Consider the following 23,884-nt stretch of genomic DNA (forward strand, 5'->3'; position numbering starts at 1 on the left):
AGCTCCTCCTCCCCCAGTTACATGGGGCTGCTTCGCCTTCTCTGTTGCTGGAGTCCCACGCATTGCCTTTCACCTGTAGATGGTCTGCAGAGCAGTCAGCACCCTACTCCAGCAGCAGGGAAGGGGAAAGGGTCCCATGTAGGAGGCGGGGAGGAGTTCAACTAACTGCCATGCTGCTTCCTCAGTCCCTATGCTATACAGGCACACTGAGAGCGCTGCTGCCAGGAGGAGTGCTGCCTCTCCGCTTCTGGGCATACCTTCCAGAGCCATCCAGAGCAATTTTTGGGTCGGGGGGGGAGACATCACCCAGCATGGCCTGCCCCTGTGGTCCATTGAAAAGCGTCTGGCAGTCCGTATTTGGACAGCAGTCCGTCTATTGATTACCCCCCTGCTACAGCATCATAGCTGCAGCACTTCAGTGTGGACACTACCTATGCTGACATTAGGGTTCTCCGGACACCATAGGTAATGCATCTCCCTGAGAGGAAGAAGCTGTTCAAGGTAAAATATAAAACAGATTTATTAACTACAGAAAGATAAATTTTAGGTAATTCTAGGTAGCGGGCATAGAGATCAAAGTTGCTTACATAAGACCTAAAAATAAATTTGTAGTGTAAATTCTATAGACTAAGCAAGATTTGAATCAAGCAGTTTTTCACCCTAAAAGATATTACTGGCAGCTCAAAGTTCTTAATACACAGGCTGTATTCCCATTCAGGCTGGGACCAATCTTCCCCACTTTAAAGTTTTTGTATTCCAGATGTTGAGATCGGGGAGGAGAGAGGCCAAGTGATGATGTCACTGTCCCTCTTTTATACTTTCTTCCAGGGGCTAGAAAGATTCTGGGTTCCCCTTAATGGGCCATGGTTGGTCCTGATGTAAGTGTGTCTTAGTAGATGCTCCTTTGCCCCTGAAAGGCTGGCTGTGGACGCGCACACACCCACACCCAAAACATCATAACTTCAGATACAATGGTAACACACACAATTCAACAGGTATTAATGTTCAACAAATCAAGACTTCTTAAATGATATCTCACAAGGCATATTTTGCACAAAACATAAAATCATATCACAGTGGTGAGCATGGGGCTTCCTGGGTGCTATTCTGAGGTACCAGAGTATCACAGAACTTTTTCACTTCCATGTTCTAATTTTTATAGACTGTTTTTCACTGTAACTGTTTTAGTGCTTGATGTAGTTATTTTTGTATATCTAGTTTTAAAAGCTGCTTTGGGCTGTTATGGATTCTTATTTTTAGGAAAAGTATTTTATGTGGTGATAACTGAGTCTTAGGCTTGTAAGTCTGGAGTTGTATTTTTGCAGGTTGGCAATCAAAGGTGGTTTTCAAAAAATCCACAGAAAATGCTGTGAAGACTACAAAGTTTTCATTTACACTCAGTTTTTCTCTTGGTGTTGTCTCACATGTTTATAGTTGCATACATCAGGCAGGCAAGTGTAACTAGAGATTTTTTTGTTCCCTTAGAGCAGTTTGTGCTAGCCTTCAAAATGTATTTTATGGGTGGGGTTCAACAATACCATCTTCTGAAACTTGAGACTTTTTTGTTCTATACTCCTCAATACAATTAGTTTTTGCATCCAAAGTAGGATGTGAAAATTCTAAGACGTAAATCACCATTTAGTTGTGCAATATCAATATGTCTCCATGGTCTAAGTAGGCTGTAGGAATTGGGAAAATACTTAGTACTGCTTGGTATAATTTGAGGTCAAATGTTTAGACAGCTGCACCCATTTTTCTTGTCTCATAGTTTAAAAGCTCATAAGCTTTATAATTGTTAATTACAAATTATTACGAACATTGTAATTACTATTGGAATTTCTGATCATGGTGGTAAAGGTGATTGATTCACTTGCAGAAGAGTGACGGTCACACTTTCAGAATGAGCTCTTTGGAGAAGGCTTCTAAACTCAGAGCCCTGATTGTCATTTACACTAACGCCTTGTCTGTGTATAGAGATTTTTTTATTCAGTGTAATCCAGGGGTTCTCGAACTGGGGGTCGGGACCCCTTAAGGGGTCGACAGGTTATTACATGGGGAGTTGTGAGCTGTCAGCCTCCACCCCAAACCCGGCTTTGCCTCCAACATTTATAATTGTGTTAAATATATTAAAGAAATGTTTTTAATTTATAAGGGAGGGTCGCACTCAGAGGCTTGCTATATGAAAGGGGTCACCAGTACAAAAGTTTGAGAACCACTGCTATAATCTAAGATATGAATTTACATCAATATAGTTATAACTATGGTTGACTTCAAAACTAAACTTTTTTTTTTAGCTTGTATAATAGATATTAAATTCTTAACTATGTTTTAAAGTAAGTATTAGTAATTTTGGGAGGAGAGGAATGCACTGGGGAAATTTTTGACATCTTTTTCTTAAATTACTTTATTAGATAACTGTACCAAAATGTCATGTACATATCTGTTATGAAGATGTTATCTTCATGTTTAGGACTGTGACATATAACAAATGAGAAATCAAATTACAGGCTTAAGATTGCTAAGATTCTTTTATATTAGCCAGGTTGGTTTAAAGCGTATTTTTCAAAATTACTTCTAACAAATTCTTGAACTTCCCAGTATATGTTTCAGTTCCCATAGCTATTAACCCTAGGGTACACTTACATTGTAGATCAACAAAATGAGAGATTTTACTTTACTTTGCACAGAGTGAATGCCAAGTTCTTAACTGGCAAATAAACTTGGATAACTAATATTACTTCCTGTATATAATATAGCATAAACATAAGTTATGGGTGCTTAAATTTTTTATTTTTAGTTCTCTCTCAAATGTTGGTAGACTTGTTACAGGTATCTGTCCTTATTGAGCACTACCTGCTTGAGCAAGTTTGGAATTATAAAACCACGCTGTTCGTCACTTGGCAAAAAAATTATATATGAGAGCACTGAGGGCGGGGGGAAATTCTTGTTGACGCTTGCCTAACGTGTGGCTTGGTTAACCTCCAACAGATGTTCCCAAAACACTCCCCTTAACTCAGTTTGAAAAATTTACTTTATAACTGATAGCCATAGCCCTAATTCTGCCAGCCAGAGGCAAAGATGAATGACTGTGTGGGTCAGGGCAGTGCCTCAGCTGCTTCTCACAGCTTTCACAAAAAGGAACATCATTCCATTGAAACTATTGTGCAGAATGTTTTGTGACCAGCATCTGTTTTTGCAAGAATATCTAGATTTGGTGTCAGTAAAATCTAGGTATTAAATACCCATGTAGTGACTAATTGTCTTATAAACGTTGAATTGCAGACACATCTTAACTGTATAGAAAGCCTAAAAATGTATTTAATACTAAAATGCCAGTTGGCAAGAATTCTACCATTATTTATTGATTTTGAATACAAAGTGTGCTTGGTAATTTACAAACAGAAACATACTTGTAAGTTCCGTTGGGCAAATTGCAATTCAGTAATGTTTGATTTCAGAGTATTTGATGTTTCAGTACACTTTGCTTTTGGTCAGTCCTGTAATGTGAGGTCCCAGCAGAAAAGCTGAATCCTCATTAAATTTTCACAAATGTAAATATACTGTAACCAGAGCCAGGCTTAGAATTTTGGGGACAGGAACCATACATACCATCCACTCTTGCCCCTCCACACAGACAGGCTCTCTCTTTTTCTCTATTATATCCCAGCATGTGTGGGATTCTAGTGGATCTCAGCCAGTTTTTTGTGGGGGAGAGGGAAAGAGTGGGGGAACGTTCTTAAGAAAACGTCTCAAAGATGTAATTGAAATTTAGATGGGTTTGCCTCATACCTTGTCAAACTGGTGGCACAGGATTTTTCTTTTTTAATTAAACTAAAAGTGTATCCTTTGCCATAATGGTGGTGAGGGATGGGGAAAAAGTAGGTGTGGGAGTTTCTTCACTGACATGAGCTCCATAGATAGTTGTAGCTTTAGGCATCTCTGAGAAGTCATGCAGTATCAGTTGCCAATCAAAACATGACTGGGGGATGGTGAAGAAGATTCTGAATGTTCTTATTGTGAAATCCTGGAAAGATTCTTTAGTCCCGAAGAGTGTTAGACTTCAATAATTTAAGGTGGTAATAAGAAATGCGCCTGTGTTCATGAGAGGTTTAGACCCAATGCCACTGAAGAGTGAAATGCAGAGCATTATAAGACTTTATTCCTATATTAACTACAAATATTCTTAGTTTGTATTTAATCTGCTGTAGTTTTGAGGAAAATTCTGTATTGGCTAGGACACCCACTAATGCTGTTTACCAGGTCACAATAGCTGTGTGTAATTCAATTAGAAGTCATACACTGCAAAATCATGATTTATACTTTTTTTAGCAATTAAATTTAGTATTTGCTTTTAAAAACATTTTTCTTTTTGTTCAGATTCAACAGGATATGTGGTTCATAATAAGTCTTTATGTGTGTACTGTAGGTACACTTTTAGTGGAAATATGCTGTCCAACCAAGAGCAGCTAAAGTAAAATACGTTTCATAATACAAGAAGTAACAATGGCAGCCATACGATGGAGGGATGATCGCTATCACCTGTTTATGAATAAATATTCAGGTGTCACTTCAAGTTGAGAAGAGTGCTCTTGTTTGTGATGATATTCTTGTTTGCTAGCTTTTGGCTGTAAGTTGCTGCCAGCATTTGAAAGTATTACTTTAAGAAGGCTGTTCAGTGAGGGAGAGCAAACTGAATAAGCCATTTTCAATCGAGCTTCAAATTTTCATTTGTTCACAAAGGATTAATACTGTTAGGAAATATTTGTTGTATCCAAATATTGGACATAGTTTAATCTTTGATATCTTTTTGGATAAATGAAGCTTCTGCTGTACAGTATTGTCCATTCAGATGAATATGAGGTCGTTGACCCTTGAGTCTGTCATTCTAGAAGATTTGAATTTGATTTGTTTTATAGGTGTAAAACAATGTAAGTTGTAGTGACTTTAGTGTGTGTGTAGCATAGTAACTTAAAAATATTCGCAAAAAGAAAAGGAGTACTTGTGGCACCTTAGAGACTAACTAATTTATTTGAGCATAAGCTTTCGTGAGCTACAGCATTCGGAGCATTATGCATCCGATGAAGTGAGCTGTAGCTCACGAAAGCTTATGCTCAAATAAATTAGTTAGTCTCTAAGGTGCCACAAGTACTCCTTTTCTTTTTGCAAATACAGACTAACATGGCTGCTACTCTGAAACTTAAAAATATTTGTGATTTAGTTGTGTTTGACATTAGAGGAAGTGTATAGAAACTATTTTCAGTCCTTTGCAATGTTTGCTTAAAGACGGAGGCTTGCCTTCTAATAAAAGAGCAGGATGAAAATAAGCTTGTATCCATCATATGAATGGATGTATCAGTAAAAGAAATTTTAAGTGTATTGGCAAGACAGCATATTCTGTGGGCTTTCCTAGTCACATGAGGAAGGGTCTAGTTCTTCTCCATCGATTTTTACTGCACATTAGAAGCAAGAGAGTTGAGTAATGTCTAGACATTACCCCCCACCTCCCTCCTAATTCCCCTTTAAAGTGTGGGGAGAGAGGAGGATTACAGTGAAGTGATTGTATTTATTCTATAACTTCTTTAGACCTATACTCAAAATATTGTACTTAAATTGAGCATTACATAAAGATATACAAGAAGGAAAAACATGAATTTCTAGAAAAACAAACTGCATCTTATGTGTCTTTATTAAATGCCTAAAAACTTCATTAATGCAGAGTTAAGTTTGCCCAGTGATGACTCTCATGTCTTTCTTGAATGTAGAGAGTGGCTAAACATAAACCTCTGAAAACCAGGAAATGAAGCATTAAGGTAATGCGCACTTAAATCTTTGAAAACCGGAAATAAAAAGTTAAGGCAAATGATGCCCCCACGGTGCAGTTGCAGCACTGCCCCGTTGAAACTGGCAATAGCTACTGCAAATTGTTTAGTAGGGCTAGTATGAAGCTAGCAAAGAAAGTGGTGGATTCTCCATCTCCTCAAGTCATGACTGGATGACTTTGAGAGACTTTACTCAAACACAAGGTACTAGGCTCAGTACAGTAGTAAATGGATGAATTTATCAGGCCTGTTATGTAGGAGGTCAGATTAGCTGATCTAACGGTCCGTTATAATCTCTGAAATCCATGAATCTGCAATAAGTAGACATGAGGAAGGACTAGGCAGGGGCGGGCAAACCTTTTGGCCTGAGGGCCACATCGGGTTTCCAAAATTGTATGGAGGGCCGGTTAGGGGAAGCTGTGCCTCCCGAAACAGCCAGGCATAGCCCGGCCCACGACCCCTGACGGCTCCCCCGGGACTCCTGGCCCATGCAGCCCCCCCCCCCCCCGTCTCCTGATGTCCCGTCCCCCCCGGGACCCCTGCCCCATCCATTCCTCCCTGTCCCCTGACCGCCCCCGGAGCCCCCGCCCCCTGACTGCCTTCTGCTGTCCCATCCAACCCCTCCTCTCTTTCCTGACTGCACACCCCGGGACCCCTGCTCCATCTAACCACCCCTTCTCCCTGACCGCCCCTGGAACCTCTGCCCCTGACTGCCCCCCGCCGCCCCATCCAACCCCCCTGTTCCCTGTCCTCTGATCGCCCTGACCCCTGCCCTCTCTCCAACCCCCCTGCTCCCTTACCGTGCTGCCTGGAGCACCGGTCGCTGGTGGCGCTGCAGCCACACTGCCCAGAGCACCAGGACAGGCAGCCATGCCACCCAGCTGGAGCCAGCCACACCACTGCGCAGCACAGAGCACTGGGCCCAGCAAGAGCTCGCAGCCCCGCCGCCCAGAGCATTGCGCCACCGGTGCAGTGAGCTGAGGTTGCGGGGGAGGGAGAACAGCGGGGCAGGGGGAACAGCAGGGAAGGGTCCTGGGGCTGGCCTCCCGGGCCAGCAGCTCAGGGACCGGGCAGGAGGGTCCCGCGGGCATGCCAGCTGTCTTCTTTGTTCGGTATAACTGAGAAGTGATGCAGGGATTAGCTGGAGCAGTCTGGGAGAGCTGTGACTGATATGAAGAAAGGTGCATGTGTACCTTGAGATTAAGTATGCCTCATTTCAATGATAAATTTGAAGGTTGTGTCAGTAGAGGAGCACAAGGGTATCTTCTTGCCATAAGGAATGTCAGCAGCCTGGTGGAAAACATGGCAGTGATCTCCAGGGTTTTGTGAATGGTAAGTGAAGGCAGTATCTCAGAAGGAATCTTCAGGGCACAAGTGAAGGGGCTGTGGGTGGGGTTGTATGGTGCAGGCACAGTGTTTAAGTGTAAGTAGATCCTGTTTGCCACACCTGGCCTAAAGTTTTGCCTTAACAAAGAGAAGATGTTAAACTTCTTTCTACAGATCTCAAGTGCTCTCTTCCCAAACCGTTCTGTAGCATCTTTAAGGATAAAGCGCTAAGGCTATGTCTCCCCTAGAGAGCTTACAGTGGCACAGTTGTATTGATGCAGCTGTGCTATTGTAAGATCTCTAGTGTAGCCACTCTGCTAGTGGGAGAGAGCTCTCCCGTCGATATAATTAATCCATCCAATCCATGCGGTGATAGCTGTGTTGGTGGGAGATGATCTCTCACCGTCATAATACTGTCCACACCACCGCTTATGTCTGTGTAAGTTATGTTGCTCTGGGGTGTTATTTCACATCCGAGTGACATAAGTTATACTGACATAAGTGGTAGTGTAGACATAGCCTAATATTCATAGCTCAAGGAGAGAAGTGTTAAATTTACATTGCAGGGGTGTCATTTACCTTTTTTCTTCATATCTTGGTTTTCAGAGGCTTCAGTTTAGCCACACACTACATTCTCGAAGGTCTCAAGGCAACACTGGGCAACCTTAAGTTTGTGTTAAAGTTTTGGGTAATTTAATTTCCTTGTTTTTAAAAAAAAAAAAAAAATTGTCAGGACCCAGTGTACCACAACGCAGCTCTCCCTCTCTTGCTTCTGGCTTTTTGGCAGCGATTACCCAGCCACAGGCTGCACTGGCCACATATAAGTCCATTTGCTGTGCCTGCATGATCTGCTTGTGTCCCATCTCTCTGCCTATCCAGCACAGTCTGGTTCTTGCTCTTGATTCAGCCTTCCCCACCATGAAGAGGTAGGCATCAGCACAGGATCTGCAGGTTTAGAAGCTGAGGAGATTGTGTAGGGTAGGGGTGGCCAGCCTGTGGCTCCGGAGCCACATGCGGCTCTTCAGAAGTTAATATGCGGCTCCTTGTATAGGCACCGACTCCGGGGCTGGAGATACAGGTGCCAACTTTCCAGTGTGCCGGCGGGAGGGTGCTTACTGCTCAACCCCTGGCTCTGCCACAGGCCCTGACCCCGACCCCACTCCACCCCTTCCCTCCCCTGAGCCTGCCATGCCCTTGCTCTGATCGGCTGCCAGTGGGCAGGAGGCGCTGGGAGCTGATGACATATTACTGTGGCTCTTTGGCAATGAACATTGGTAAATTCTGGCTCCTTCTTAGGCTCAGGTTGGCCACCCCTGGTGTAGGGACTAATATAGAGTCAGTGGAAATCTTCTGAAGTGGAGACAGACATGAGGGGGACATGTATGTTGGGTTATTGAAGAGACAGGTGAAGCTATTCCAATATCCTCTGCTGCTTAGCTCTGGCTCGGAATAATTAAAACAGCAATATATTAAAAGGGTTGCATTTTTAAAATGTTTGTAACTTTCTTCTCAACATTATTAGATCTGTCCTCAGAGGATTAAATATATAATTATTTTGAATGTCAGATGGAAAATTAAAACTGGTTTGCTTTTTAAAAGGTTGATAGTTTTAAAAAACATGTAAGCTGTTATCTAAATAGTTGCGTAAGACAACAATTTGCTTGATTTTTATTCAGGTGTTCCAAGTTGTATTCAACTTCGGGCTGAGAGGTAAAACTTCAAAAGTTTTTGTGAAAGATAAGTGATGAAGATAGGTATTGGAATGAAAAATAACTTTTGTAATTGTGTTATAGTCCTGTTGGTCCCAAAGGTTAGATAATTTTTCACAATATCTATTTAAATCCATTTTGTTGTTAAGAATTCTGTTTGAAGCTTTAAGTGGGATGTGTCAACCTCTTGGCTCATGTTAGTGGGTTTGACTGGTTTGTGACACAAGTAATTTACTACAACCTACTTGCTGCATTCCTATGTGCTTAATTATTGACTAATTTATCTTCAGTATTGAGAGATCTCAAAACAGGTTTTTATTTTAAATGTTTAAGGGGAAAAAAACTAGTTTGATATCCGCATTTCATTCTGAACTCTTCTATTCAGCTTTTTTTTTAAAAAAAATCTTTTTATTGTGCACATTTTAAAAAACCTTGAGATTAAGAAAAAAATTGAATGTAAACATGTTTCACTGTTTTCACCTGTAGATAGAACTGCTCACAGTGTAAAATTTTAATTTCAAAAAGAAAAAAGAGCCTACTCAGCTAATGGTTGAAGTCATATATTTCCTTCCTCAAAAATTATCTATTTTGAAATGTATTCTGCCTCCTAGGGTAAGAGTGTGTAAGTTTCTGTAAGTTCTTTTCTGAGAAACACATTTTGTTCTAATCACAAGTGAAACTCGCAAGATGAAATTGAAAAATAATGGCAAAAGTAGAGAGATTTACTGAAGTTCTCCCGTCAGCAATAGTGGAGATACTAAATTTTTCTCTCTTATAAAACCAGCAACAACATCATATGGAGGGAGTGTTGTTTTATCCTGGCATTGTAAAATTCTGTTGGATAGTGCTAAATAGAGATGTGTCTTTTTACACGAAAATGATAGCCTGAACAGCTATTTATGCAAATCTGGCATAAACTGCGTTTTATCGTTTACCACTTTGTCATGTGTTTTTGAGTTTAGTAGTGCAGATAGGTATGTTTGTTGCATTACGCATGTTTATTCAGACTATAATCCTAGTATTCTCTTTAATGTGCAAGGTGCAAAAACCAATTAACCTATATACTCTATTTGCATGTAGCTATACAGGCAGAACCAGACTTGTCAGTCACTGATAAGAGAGGGTGTGGCTAGCTACCCTGAATAGCCTGCCAGTTTTTCATTCTGCCTCTGACTATAAGAAGGTTTGGCAGACCTGTGGCTGCATAACAAAACAACTAACCAACTTTGGCCACACAAAACAACCAACCAACTTTGGCCATACATTTGCCTTCTGTAGCTGTATTTCTGGTTCTTTCTCAACAATGGGATTTAATGGCCTGTCTGCTGCTTAGACACTATTGGTGCATCCCCTCCTCTCCCACCATTGTGGAGTACAGTATGGGGGGGAAGGGGATAAAAGACAAGAAAATGGGGAAACCACTGTCTGCTCTACTCCACTTGTGGAATACCTAGATGGGGATCTTTGCATGTTCTGTGATCGGGATAGTTGCATTTCTCAGCAGTGATAGACATGGCAGGACATATTCATGAAGTTCCTCTCCCAAGCTAGAAGCAGCAAATCTGGACCCTGAACAGTAGGAACCTGGAGCAGGTTTCAGACCCCTCTCCCTGCATGACAGGGGAAAAAGGGATACAAGAGGACTCCTCTATGGAACAGGACAAATCTTCCTAGATGGCAGTTTGCATTAGTGTTACCATCTTTCAGGTTCCCAAAAAGAGGACACTGCTGGAGAGCATGGAGGGAGCTGAAAAGGGGGTTACAGTTTGTGGGAGTGCTGGAGGGGGTATATTCACCTCACTCTTGAGGTGGGAGATAGTGTGGTGTGGCTCCCTGTCACAGTGGCAGGGCAGCTGGCCCAGGCCCGGGATGCAACACCAGCTGTCTGTCAGCACCTCTGTGTCTCTTCCCCTCCCCAGAAGTCCTGGGAGCCCAGGCTCCCTGAGCTTCCTGGCTCTGCGAAAGCTTGATACAAAATGCGTTTGACTTTCTAAACAAAACTTTTGGAATTCCGATTCTTCAGGAAACTTCAACATTTCATTTATCTTTCTGTTCCAGACATTTTTTTTGGAAACTTGGAATTTCCTGTGGAATGAGAATTCCAGTTTCCAGCCAACTCTAATAGTTATAACTCAGCTATTCGAGAACTTCCTTTTTCTTCCCATGTTGTCATTTTAGTAATGGAATGAGGGAATGGTTGTGTGCTTTCTGTTTGGCGTTATTAATGAAGAACTTGTAAGGACACGTTTTGCTTTAGTAAGGTCTGCATCTTGGCAGCATTAGAAGGTTTTAATTTATGTAGGCAACTTAGAATGAACAACATTTGAAATACATCTTTGTGTTTTTGATTGTGTATTCCGTATTAGGTTTTCATTAAATGTATTAAACTGTCCTAATGAAGTTTTATCATCCTCCTGCTTGAAAATGGCAAAAGAATTTAATTGTCATGCAACAAGAGTAAAGACGTTTTGCTTTTCCTATTTTGTTAAAGGAGGACTCCCTTTTTCCTCAAACGGAGCAATCTTTTATGATTGACTTAAAAAAACCATTTGAACTTCACTCTCAGTAGTAATCTGAATTGTTTTTCCACTGTATAGTTTTTTGTTTTGTTTTGTTTTTTTTAGCAGGGAGGGTTCATGATAGTCATGGATTGTATGTCATTGATGACAGTGATACCACTATTGGTTTTTGTAGTGACTTTCAGCAGTCTAATGTGTCAGGAGTCCCAAGAGCATATGCCACAGAAGTTACTTTTTGTATTTTTTTTTCCAATCCCATGTATCTTTTGGATACAGTTTACAGAATGAAGCTTTGTCTACACTGCCAATTGAACGACAAAACATTTGTCATTCACAGATGCTTAAAAAAGGCCCTCCCCCACCCCGAAAGACACAAGTTTTGCTGCGGCAAGTGGCAGTGTAAACGTTGGCAGTGTAAAAGTGGCAGAAGCGCTCTCCTGTCGACAACGCGAACCCCGCCCACAAACAGCGTTTACACTGCCCGACGTGTCACTAAAAGGTGTGTTGTGTAGACAAAGCCTTGGGCTCTGAAACTTTTGTACATCAGCTTTGAGTCTGCCTGTTTTAGTTGCACATGTTAACATTAGTTAGTAGTGATGTTTTAGGTAGAGCTGAGGCGTCCTTTCAAAGGAATTTGTTTTCAGGCATGTCTAGCTGAACTCAAAGCAGCTTTGTATTAAAGCTTTAGACTTAGGGCTTGGCTACACTTGCAGATGTATAGCTCCGGGAGTTAAACCAGCCCTCGGAGACAGCAGCGGGGAGAGTGCTGCCATGTGTTCACACTGTCAGCTGCAAGCGCAGTGGCATGGCCGTATTTGCAGCACTTGCAGCGGCATTTGGAGTAGTGCATTGTGGACAGCTATCCCACAGAGCACCTCTTCCCATTCTGTACTGGTGCTGAGGCTTGTGGGAAGGGGGAGGAGGGTGCATGGCATCCTGGGTCCTGTCCCAATGCCCCATGATGGATCGCTTCCATCTACATTTGGTGCCATCTTTCAGTGTGTTTTGTACTGCACGCTCTGTCTTCCCTTTCGGTCTGCGGGAATGGATCCCAAACTGCTGAGGAATATGCTGATGGGTCTCGCCAGCACGTCATGAATTGCATTCAAGTTAATCCTTATGCTACAAAGTGACAGTGAGGAGTCTGACGATGATGTCGACACGCATAACGCATACGACACGAGATTACTTGTGGCATTCACGGACATGCTTACCGCCATGGAGCGCCGTTTTTGGGCTTGGGAAACAAGCACTGAGTGGTGGGATCACATTGTCATGCAAGTCTGGGATGACGAGGAGTGGCTGCAGAACTTTCAGATGAGGAAAGCCACTTTTATGTGACTCTGTGCTGAGCTCACCCCCACCCTGTGGCACAAGGAAATGAGATTGAGAGCTGCCCTGATGGTGGAGAAGCGCGTGGCGATGGCAATCTGGAAGCTGGCTACTCCAGACAGCTACCGATCGGTTGCTAACCAGTTCGGACTAGGCAAGTCTACTGTTGAAATTGTGTTGATGCAAGAGTGCAGGGCCATTAATCGCATCCTGCTCAGAAGAACTGTGACTCTGGGCAACGTGCGTGACATTGTGGATGGCTTTGCACAAATGGGTTTCCCTAACTGTGGAGGGGCGATAGATGGCACGCATATTCCAATTCTGGCACCAGACTCCCTAGCTTCTGAGTACATAAATCGGAAGGGGTATTTCTCGATGGTTCTCCAGGCTTTTGTGGATCACCGTGGGCGTTTCATGGACATTAACGTAGGTTGGTCTGGAGAGGTGCATGATGCACTCATCCTTCGGTACACAGGCCTTTTCTGGAAGCTGGGACTTTCTTCCCGGACCAGAAGATCATCGGAGGGGAAGTTGAAACGCCCATTGTGATCATTTGAGACCTTTAATGCCCTGGCTTATGAAAACATACACAGAGAGCCTTGACAGCAGCAAGGATCTGTTCAACAACAGGCAGAGTCAGTGCAGAATGACTGTGGAGTGTGCTTTTGGCCATTTTTGGTTGCTGGGGGCCCCTATACTCAACGCTGTCCCCACATTTTCCACGGGATGGGTTCGTCCTGGAAGATATCTCGCTGCTGAGGGTGACCTGGAAAGCAAGGGAGGGTCTTCCGCAACAATGTGGCTTCTGCCCTGGCCCTTATGTGGCTTGCCTGTATGCAGCAATGGTCCCCCCGCCCCTAATGGCACAGTGGCACGGACATGTTAGCCTTACTGGGACAAGGAGCACAGTAGCTCTGCCAAGGAACCTGCGCAAGTGGATTGCCCAGCTTCTGCAGGAGACCTTCAGTGAGATCACTGAGGCCGATTACCATGATGTGAGAGAGCACATCAACGCCCTATTCCACATCTAGGCATGCATGCAGCCCTAACCCTTCTTTCTGTAACGCTCCTCACGCCAACAGCCCGTACCCAACAACTCCCTTCTCAAAATAAAAGCTGCTTACCTCATCTGCTGTTTGTTCTTCCCCAAGCACTGTCCACTGCGACTGGTTACCTTCCTCCTGGTTTGAAAACAGCGCCTGGCTGCATGCATCTAGGGATACTAGGCCGTCCTCTGTCTCTGGGCCCCTCTCCTCCTCAGCACCCTCGCTTCCACTTTCTGCCTCCTGCCTTTTTGCACTCTGGGCTGCCATGGCCTCAGAAATGTCCATGGTGCTCTTCGGAGTGGAGGTGGGGTCGGCCCCAAATATCTCATCCAGCTCTTTGTAGAAATGGCAGGTCATGGGAGCAGCTCTGGAGCGGCAGTTTGCCTCCTGCGCTTTGTGGTGGGCATTCCGCAGCTCCTTCACTTTAACCCTGCACTGCAGTGCATCTTGGTCATGGCCCCTTTCTGTCATGGCCCTTGATATCTGCCTGTAGGTATCTTAATTCCTACAGCTGGAGCGCAGCTGGGACTGGACAGCTTCCTCCCCCCAAACACTGATGAGGTCCAGCACCTCGCCATTGCTCCATACTGGGGATTGCCTGGCGCGTGAAGGCATGGTCACCTGGAAAGCACGGCAAGCACTCCATGCCTTGCTGAGCAAACAGGAAGGGGACTTTCAAAATTCCCAGAAAATTTAAAGGGCGGGTCTGACAGTTGGTCACCTGAGGGCAGGACAGTAGAGTTCAAAGTTATGACCAGAGTGGCTAGAACAGGCATTGTAGGACACTTCCTGGAGGCTGATCAGAGCGTATTAATAGACCAGGTGTCCACACTGGCACCGTGGTGCTCCAGCTGGGGCGCAGCAAGCTCTATGGTGCTTGTGGAGGTGGATTACCAGGGGTGCTCCAGCCGCAGGGTCCGCGCGCTCTACCTGCCTTGCCAGTGTGGACTCCTCCGGAGTTAGGGCGCTTGGGGCTGATTTAATGCACTCCAACTTGCAAGTGTAGACAGGGCCTTAGTGTATGTGTAGACCTCAGTAAACAGTATATTTTGCTAGGCTTGAAAAGTTTTTAAGAAAAAAGGAAATAAAAGCACAGATAATTGAAGTGACTTGACTCATACCACACGAGATTATTCACATACTGAGGAGAATCCATGTCTCTTGACTCCCAGTCATGAGCCCTGTTTCCTGGAAAACATCACCCCTCTTCTAGCATCACCATCCCCTTCCTGGATAAACTTTTTCCTTAGATGTGTTGAATAAAAATAATTGATTACAACTTTACTGAACTACTTATTGTGGTAATAATTAATATAATTGGATTGCACACCGTTTACGATACTGATGTATTGTTGTTTGCTTTATTCCAGGAGTTTGCAGCACTTACTAAAGAGCTTAATGTATGCAGGGAACAGCTCCTTGAAAGGGAAGAAGAAATTGCTGAACTGAAAGCAGAAAGAAATAATACAAGGGTTAGTTACTTGTGTGATCTCTATTGATTATTGTCATCTGTGGCTGGCTTACCACCCGGAGCCGGTCTGTCCCTCTTTTTTGGCAGGCCCTTTAAATTTTTCTGTCTAGCTCCACCTGGAGTGGCTGCAATATTGTTTGTTTTAAAATGAAATTACCTCAAATACAAAACAGGTGTCTCTGCTGGTGTGCTGTATTCTAGGTCTCACCAACTCAGTACTTGCTCTCCTGGGTTGGGAGGAGAGGTCAGCAAGCACACAGTCCTTCCTGGATAATAACATCTGCTCTCAGTAAGAACAGGGAGCTTTCTCTGCTATCCCCTACCTACCTGGGTTTTGTCTTGTTTCGTTGGATGATTGATTGAGCGATTAGGAGACAGGGAGCTACAAATATCTATACTACAAAAGTCTTGGCTTCAGGCCTTTAAATAGTCTCTCCAAGACTGTCTTCTCCTGAGACCATTTCCTCTCTCCCCATGTCTGCCCCACTTCTCCGCAGGATCTTTGGTCTGTTGAGACTCTTGGAATGGGGAGACACTTGACTTCATCCCCCTCCAATTCCTCTTTTACTTAAAGGACCAGTAAACCCCATTAAACCATCATTAAGGAAAATATAATTAATTGGAGAATTGAACTTAATATTGAGATTCCCTTCAGACTGTGTATCATGCTCTTATACACCAACTTAAAACTCAAAGATAAAAATTTGTAAGTTCTTCTTTGAGTATTGTCCATATGGATTCTCGCTGCTGGTACAATTGTGCCTCATATAAGGAAGTGACAGTATAGCAGTGTCTTTTAGGGCTGTGAATGCACCCTGTGTATATTCCACCTAACGGCAGATAAAGGACTGCAGCTCTGACTGCCAGAGGGTTCCTTCATGATAAGGGATTCTGAATTAGCGTAAGACTCTGAAGTAGTGGAGTAGAAGTGCAGGTCATGGAGATCCACACAGTTCGTGCAACCATGGTTCGAGCAGTTGCTCTCCAACAACTTCTTCATATATTTCCTGTGTACAACCCAGTCCTGGTGATTAGAAAGCAGTTCCCAGACTTGAAACAGACTAGGACCTGAGAAGTCTTATCGAAGCAAAGATTAATATGAAGCTCTGTCAAACCTGGCATCTTACCTAGAGGCTAGGTCTGGGGAAGAATGCTGGGTAAAAGGGTGAACAGTGGTCCATGTTCCATTTTATTAACTTTATACAAAGATATCACTGAAATGTTAAAGGCAAACAAATTAATATATTTAACACTGAACTTTGACTCCTGGGTTGAAAGTTCTTAAATCAAACCTAATATTTTAGAAAGTAAAGTCATTCTAGTCTGATGTTCAAAACAGGTATAAACATCTTGTTCCTTATTTACTTTTTTGTTTTTATTTCAGCTGCTTTTAGAACATTTGGAATGTCTAGTCTCCAGACATGAGCGGTCCCTTAGAATGACTGTTGTAAAGAGACAGGCTCAGTCTCCAGCAGGAGTTTCTAGTGAAGTTGAAGTTCTTAAAGCACTAAAATCACTATTTGAACATCACAAAGCCCTTGATGAAAAGGTAACGAAGTGTGCCAACTAATGTTTTTCCTCCCTCTCCCCCCTCTTTAGTACGGTAGATGTGCTGTACTAAAGCAAAACCAGTGTAACTTACTATATTAACATACCAATGTAAGCTGCATTAGTGTAAAAAGCCCTACTTTGTGCTCATGCAACATATCTACATTAGGGGTTTTCACACTTATTTTCTTGTATTACAGTAACACATAAAAGGCATCATTGACTAGGTACTGTACACACGAAGTAGAAGACAATGGACAACAGGTGGTCACAACAAATAGATAGTGGGAGCACAGAGTAACAATGCTGAAGCTTATGCTCAAATAAATTTGTTAGTCTCTAAGGTGCCACAAGTCCTCCTTTTCTTAATGCTGACAGTTGTGGTTAGAGAAATAAGCAGCAGTTGCAGCATACCAGCTGTCTAACCATTGTCAAGTGTTTTGTAGTCGTCATGTATAGGTGAGTTTTAAGGAGAATAGTGTGGTGTGGCTATGTGGCTTTTGCAGGGTACTGTTCCCATGAAAAAGAATTGGCATGGGAGAAAACAAACATATATGCTGGAAAATTTGACACAGGCAATCAAGGCTGGCATCACTGATGGAGAGAAAATAGAGATCAGTCTGATCTGAGGCCACAATGGGCATTAAAAATGAAAACAAGTAGTTTGTACTTGATGCTGTGGGAAAGGGAAGCCAGTGAAATGATACAAACAAAATGGTGGTGTGGTTGAAACAACAAACCAGGAAGACTTTTTTTTTTCCCCCCAGCAAGAGTTTTAATGAATTTAAGAGGACAGAGACAGGTAAGCTGGCATTTATCAGTGTTGGAGGAGGAAATTAGGGATATGAGAGGCAAGAGAAAGGGAGATGTGATGGTTGTGGATGGCAGAGACATTTTTTATAAATAGGGTTTGGGTATTCCATTTGGACTGGAGAAAAAGGGTGAAAGGGAAGTTGCTGGAGGTGGTGATGATAGGGAAGGTTCAGGGAGGAGTCGGAGTCAGACAGAGTTGGGGTGGATGTTACCAGATGCAAACAGAAGAAGGCAAGAGAGGAAGCGGAGGTATGATTTGTGAGAGTAGGAGTGAGGAGGTGGTGGAATGGGACAGGAAGAACAGAAGAGTGAAAAGCTGATGGGAGTAACATAGGGAGAGGGTAGAATGGAAGGGGAGATGAAGTAGGGGAAGGGAGAGAAAAAGGGAGATAAATGCAATGCAGAGAAATGGTAAAGTTAGAGATGAGAGCAAAAAGTGTAGAGTGGTACCAGTAATCAACAGTGCAGTGTGGTTACAAGGAATCTACTGATTCCTACTGTCTCTGTTCCTAATCACGAATACAAAATCAAATGCTCAAGGGACAGTTACTTGTGTATGTAAGTAGTTAAATGAGAGAAATCAGTAGCAGTGTAGTGAGTGGCTCCGTACTTAAGGTGAACAATTACACCAGGCCTAGACAAGGCAGATCAAAGAAACAGTTAAGTGAACTAGTGAGTGAGTCGGTGAGGAGGTGATGATAATTACCGGTTCAGTCAGTGCAGTCAACAGGGAAAGCAAAAACGTGTTTTCATAGAATATCAAGGTTGGAAGGGACCTCAGGAGGTCATCTAGTTCAACCCCATGTTCAAAGCAGGACCAGTCCCCAATTTTTGCCCTGATCCCTAAATGGCCCCTCAAGGATTGAACTCACAACCCTGGGTTTAGCAGGTCAATGCACAAGCCACTGAGCTATCCCTCTTCCTTAATGTTGTGAAGTCGTGACACCTTTCTGTATGCTCTACTTGGTTGGAGTTTGAGTGTGCTGCTGCTTCTTGCTGCAAGAGCAGCGAAGATAGGATGGTGGCTGCTCTGGGGCTGGGGGAGTCATGCTGCATCTGGGGAAGATTTAAAGAATAAAATCTCTTCAAGGAGCTTATTTGCACTAGTGTTACACTTTTTTGTAAATTTTCTTAATGTAGAAAATTCATTCATTCTACCCCTTCGTCTGCACATGCTCTTCATTCTTCATAGCCTCACTTTCATCCCACTCTTCCTTTCACTGGTCCACACATCCTTTCCCTTACATTGACAGCATATGTGTGTAACAGAAGAAAATGAAAAAAGAAGGAAAGATAGTGAAGTAGGGCTAGAAAGGGAGGGACAGGGGAAAAACTCCTCTCTGCCCCCGCCAACCCTGGATTTGTTACACAGGAGGAAGCTGGTTAAAGAGGGAATCCTGGAGCTCCTCAGTTTACCTGTGCATTGGGCCTGCTACCATAGAGCTCAGCTGTGCAAATGGGCGCAGCTTAAGATAAACCCCACTCCCAACTAGCAGTTTGATTCCTAAATTTTGTGTCTGGTAAAACGCTTATTTCTTATAACTTGCAAATTCTATAAATTGAAATCATTAACTTCTCCTTAGATAATACAAACATTACAGGTCTTTGAGTATTCCTTACAAGGGGGAGGTATATTTTAAATACACAGAATTTAGTCTGGTTTTAAAAGGTGGCAGCAAGTGGAGTTCACCTGCCCAATGGAGAAGTTCTGACTCCTTGTTAGGTAAAGTGTCAGTCAAAAGTTTATCTTAAAATCTTAGTCAGTTTTCCAGAAGATCCTTTCTGTGATGCATGTTAAAACTTCAGAATTTGATGGTGTAAGTCATTGACACTGATGGAGCAATTAAGCATACTGAAATGGGAAGCCATACTGCTAGGCATATAACATTTTTGTCTTGTGTTCACAGTTGCTCAGTGCTAAGATAGCTATAAGATTGTTACTGATGACTTTATTTTTCAGGTAAGGGAAAGATTACGAGTAGCACTTGAAAGATGTAGTTTATTGGAAGAAGAACTAGGTACTACGCATAAAGAGGTAGGTCCCTATAGTAAAATAAAATTTGGGGGGATGTTTGGGTGGAAGAATTTATTCCATAGCATCAAATCAGTATTCTTCCAAATATTAGTATATACAGATGATTCTTAGTTATTTACTAGTAGTTTTTTGTTTAGTTAGATCCCAATTGGATGAGTTTGATTTCACCTTAGTTTTTGTTGATAGAAGTCTGTATAGGAACTATACATATGAGCTGATAATTCTGTCTCACAGATAGAATTTTTTCTGGTTTAAGACCAATGGCGGTAGCATAGCAGGCATGGAATAGGTTTTTAGCTGCCTGTATTACATCTTTGCCCATGCATACATGCATCAGTCTCTTCTTTAAAGCATTAATAATCTTCTAAAGATTAAATCAGTAAAATTCATTACTCCAAACTTACTCATTTGCTTCAAAGTGAGGTCATTGTACTATGTTAGCTATTGCTTATGTCATAAGTGAAATACAAAGTGAAATGTGCTACAGTTTTTTTTACTTTTGTTTTTAGTTAATGATTCTGAAAGAGCAAAACAATCAGAAAAGAACACTAACTGATGGGGTGCTGGATATAAATCATGATCAGGAAAATACACCAAGCACAAATGGGAAGGTAAGGTTGTTTAACACTGATGGATTTTTTTTGTCATGTATGGGTTGCAATATTTGTCCACTCTTAAGTATATAATTAAAGCACAAGGTAATTATTACAACTTTATTATTGGATAGACTGCACAAACTAACTTTAATTAGCTTTGTTATATTGAAGCAATATAGTATATTTCAAAGCTCCATGTAGTGTGGAAACTTAAGGTGGTGGTTTTTTTTTTTTAATGTAATAGAGATCTTCTGATGGTTCTTCAAGCCACGATGAAGACCTTGCTAAAGTTATAGAACTCCAAGAAATTATAGACAAGCAGACCAACGAGCAAGGCCAAATGAAGGAACGTCTCACTGCTCTTTCTAGCAGAGTGACAGAGCTGGAAGAAGATCTTGACACAGCTAGAAAAGATTTAATAAAATCAGAAGAAATGAATACAAAGTTGCAAAGAGATGTACGAGAGGTGAGGAATGAACTGTGAAAGTCTCAGTAGTTCCAGCTAAGCCAGACGCTACGTGGGTGTACTAAGCCCTTTCCCTCTTATGGCGATAGGTGCTTAAGTCTGGGGTTCATGGAGATGCTACCTCATTTTAGCAGTCCATGGAGGGAATCCACCACCTGGATTTAGGTGCCTAAATCCTGGATTTAGGCGCCTAAGTGCCTTTTTGGATCTGGGCCTAACTGCTTAGCTCATTCCTGAGTGCTAATTTTCTTGATGTTGTATCGTTCAATTGTGTATTCTCAAATTTGTTTCTATTAATTGTTTGCTAAAGTGATGGTTACTAATTAATTAGTAGAAACATTGACAATCTTGTAGGTGTCCTACATTCTGCCCTCTGGGCTGGAAGAAATGTATCTTGCTAATTGTCAGCTAGGGTCTAGACTTAGATCAAGGAAAATTTGGTGTTGCATATATGTAGCTACCCCAGGGGGAAAAAGATGTGGAATTTATCCATGCTTGCTTTAGAATAGATGTTCTACCAAAAATTCATGAATACACAAATACGATAAACATTGCTATCTCTGTAATCCTCTAAGAGCAAGGCTACTCTAGGAATAAGAATAAAATTTAGATACCCTAACTTTTGTCAATTCTTTTTTTCCTTAAGTTAACTATAACAAATTGTTTGAAAAATGCCTAATATCTACAGTATAAAACATTTCGTATTTTCAAAGATTTCAAAGTACAGAACATAATCCTCACAGTTTCTTTGATTTGTGGAACTTCGTGTAATAAGACCAACTGTTCTAAAGGTGATTTAAAGTGTACTTAAAAGAAGCTGGGAGATAACATTCAATGATATTTTTAAAATAAATTTTAGTCTGGAAATGTAAGCAGTGCTGTATACTATGCAAAAATAGACAATCTGGAAAAGATGTCAAAGCCTAACCCCAAATATTCAAACTTTAATGCCTAAAATTAGGCTCTTAAATCCATATCTAGCTACCTAAATAAAGATCCTGATTTTAAAGATACTGAGCTCCTGCAGCACATCTGAACTTTAGTGGGATTTAGGAGTACACAAAACCTTTGAAAATAGGACACTTTTTAAAAAATTTAATGGCTGAATATGAGTTTAAGAGCTGAATTTAAGGCTCCAAGTTAAAAAATTGAAGTGCGTTAAGTTCAGTCTAACATACTATAAGGAAAACTACTCTAATATTGTAATAATTCTGAGGTAAATAACAATTAAGCATTCTGTAACTCACTACTTGACTCTTTGCTAGTCCTTTTTTTTATTTTAAAGTGAGTGTGTAATTTAATAACACAATTTTTCTAAGTAAATATTTCAACACCTTATACTTTCTCATTCCTACAGCACAATCAGTAAGTATGTTTGATAATCTGGGCTAAAACAGTATCATAGAATTCTATGAGTCTATGATACTGTTTTAGCCCAGATTATTAAATAAATAATGCATAGCTTTTAGTGAATAAATGTAATTTCTTTATTCTGACAAATGTTTCTCATAACATAGGCCATGGCCCAAAAGGAAGACATGGAAGAGAGAATTACAACTCTTGAAAAACGCTACCTCGCTGCACAGCGTGAAGCTACATCTGTGCATGACCTCAATGATAAACTTGAAAATGAAATTGCTAATAAAGACTCCATGCACCGACAGGTAATAATTTTAATTAAAATAAAATATTAAGAAAATTCTGTTCAATATATTCCTGATGAAGATGGTAATATTTAAACTATAGTAGTACCCAGTGTGTGCTAAGGCACTTACTTTTTATATGAAGAAGATTACGATATTTTACGAGCAGTCATACTTTAAAAATAAGTCTAATGTGCTATGGTTACCTATGAAAGTCTGAGGTCAAAGTTAAGGTTGTATTTTAGATTGTTTTCTCTTTGAAGAATTAGAATTTTCCTTTTATCCTTATTGCCTCTGTGCATGCATGTCTCTAACTCAGTGATCCCCAAACTTTTCACATCGTGCCCCTATTTAGCCCTGCCCTCTTCCTCCTCTCTCCCTCCCCCCCACCCCTCCCCCGGGGAGCTGGGGCTGGAGCCATGGCCAGGTGCCAGGGAGTGAGCTGGAGGCAGGGCTGGGAGCAGAGCTGAGGCTGGAGCCGAGGCTGGGAGTGGCGCTGCAGCCAGGCCAGCAGCCAGAGGCCAAGGCTGGGGCCAGAGCTGAGGGCATAACTCGGCTGGGTGGTGCTTCCTTCCTGCCCTCTGTCGGGGCTGGCCTGGGCTCTGTCATGCCCCCCTGAATGTTTCTCAGTGTCCCCCTAGGGGGGCTCGCCCCACAGTTTGGGGACCACTGCTCTAACCTAGACTGAGCAAACCTGTGGGAGGCAATGGATATCATATCAGGAATCCCTTTGAATCTTAGCAGAGAGACAGCACAATAAGATGAGCAGCTGGCTGATGGCTCTAGCTAGGGGTCTAGGAAGGGAAGCAGTTAGGTGAGTGGGGCTACCTGGAAGAGAGGACAGAGTGAAGGAAAGTGGACTGCTTGGGGATTGAGAAAGTAGGTAGGGAGCAGGGGCTTGAATACAGAAGAAGCAGTGAAGTGCCTAAGCTTTGAAGTTTTACTATCTTTGATAGGAACTGTCATAAATATAAAGGGAAGGGTAAACCCCTTTGAAATCCCTCCTGGCCAGAGGAAAAATCCTCTCACCTGTAAAGGGTTAAGAAGCTAAAGGTAACCTCGCTGGCACCTGACCAAAATGACCAATGAGGAGACAAGATACTTTCAAAAGCTGGGAGGAGGGAGAAAAACAAAGGGTCTGTGTGTCTGTGTGCTGCTTTTGCCAGGGACAGAACAGGAATGGAGTCTTAGAACTTTTAGTAAGTAATCTAGCTAGGTATGTGTTAGATTATGATTTCTTTAAATGGCTGAGAAAAGAACTGTGCTGAATAGAATGACTATCCCTGTCTGTGTGTCTTTTTTGTAACTTAAGGTTTTGCCTAGAGGGATTCTCTATGTTTTGAATCTAATTCCCCTGTAAGGTATCTACCATCCTGATTTTACAGAGGTGATTCCTTTACTTCTATTAAAAGTCTTCTTGTAAGAAAACTGAATGTTTTTTCATTGTTCTAAGATCCAAGGGTTTGGGTCTGTGGTCACCTATGCAAATTGGTGAGGATTTTTACCAAACCTTCCCCAGGAAGTGGGGTGCAAGGGTTGGGAGGATTTTGGGGGGGAAAGA

The 23,884-nt window shown here is 42.1% G+C and overlaps 1 protein-coding gene across 14 annotated transcripts in view; it reads left to right on the forward strand.

Annotated features, from left to right (window-relative positions):
• PPFIA1 (PTPRF interacting protein alpha 1) overlaps positions 1-23,884 on the forward strand; it is an 89,908-nt gene that overhangs the window by 13,111 nt on the left and 52,913 nt on the right. For all 14 annotated transcript variants that reach the window (XR_006291491.1, XR_006291490.1, XR_006291492.1 and 11 more), the window contains exons 3-8: positions 15,122-15,223; positions 16,607-16,771; positions 19,544-19,618; positions 20,128-20,229; positions 20,459-20,680; positions 22,198-22,344. Coding sequence is in view for 11 of the 14 variants with exons in the window: in XM_043548508.1 (XP_043404443.1) it covers positions 15,122-15,223; positions 16,607-16,771; positions 19,544-19,618; positions 20,128-20,229; positions 20,459-20,680; positions 22,198-22,344 (813 nt within the window). In the remaining 3 variants the exon portion in view is untranslated. The remainder of the gene's footprint in view (positions 1-15,121; positions 15,224-16,606; positions 16,772-19,543; positions 19,619-20,127; positions 20,230-20,458; positions 20,681-22,197; positions 22,345-23,884) is intronic.

This window comes from Chelonia mydas, chromosome 6 (genome assembly GCF_015237465.2).
Source record: "Chelonia mydas isolate rCheMyd1 chromosome 6, rCheMyd1.pri.v2, whole genome shotgun sequence".
NCBI lineage: Eukaryota > Metazoa > Chordata > Testudines > Cheloniidae > Chelonia > Chelonia mydas.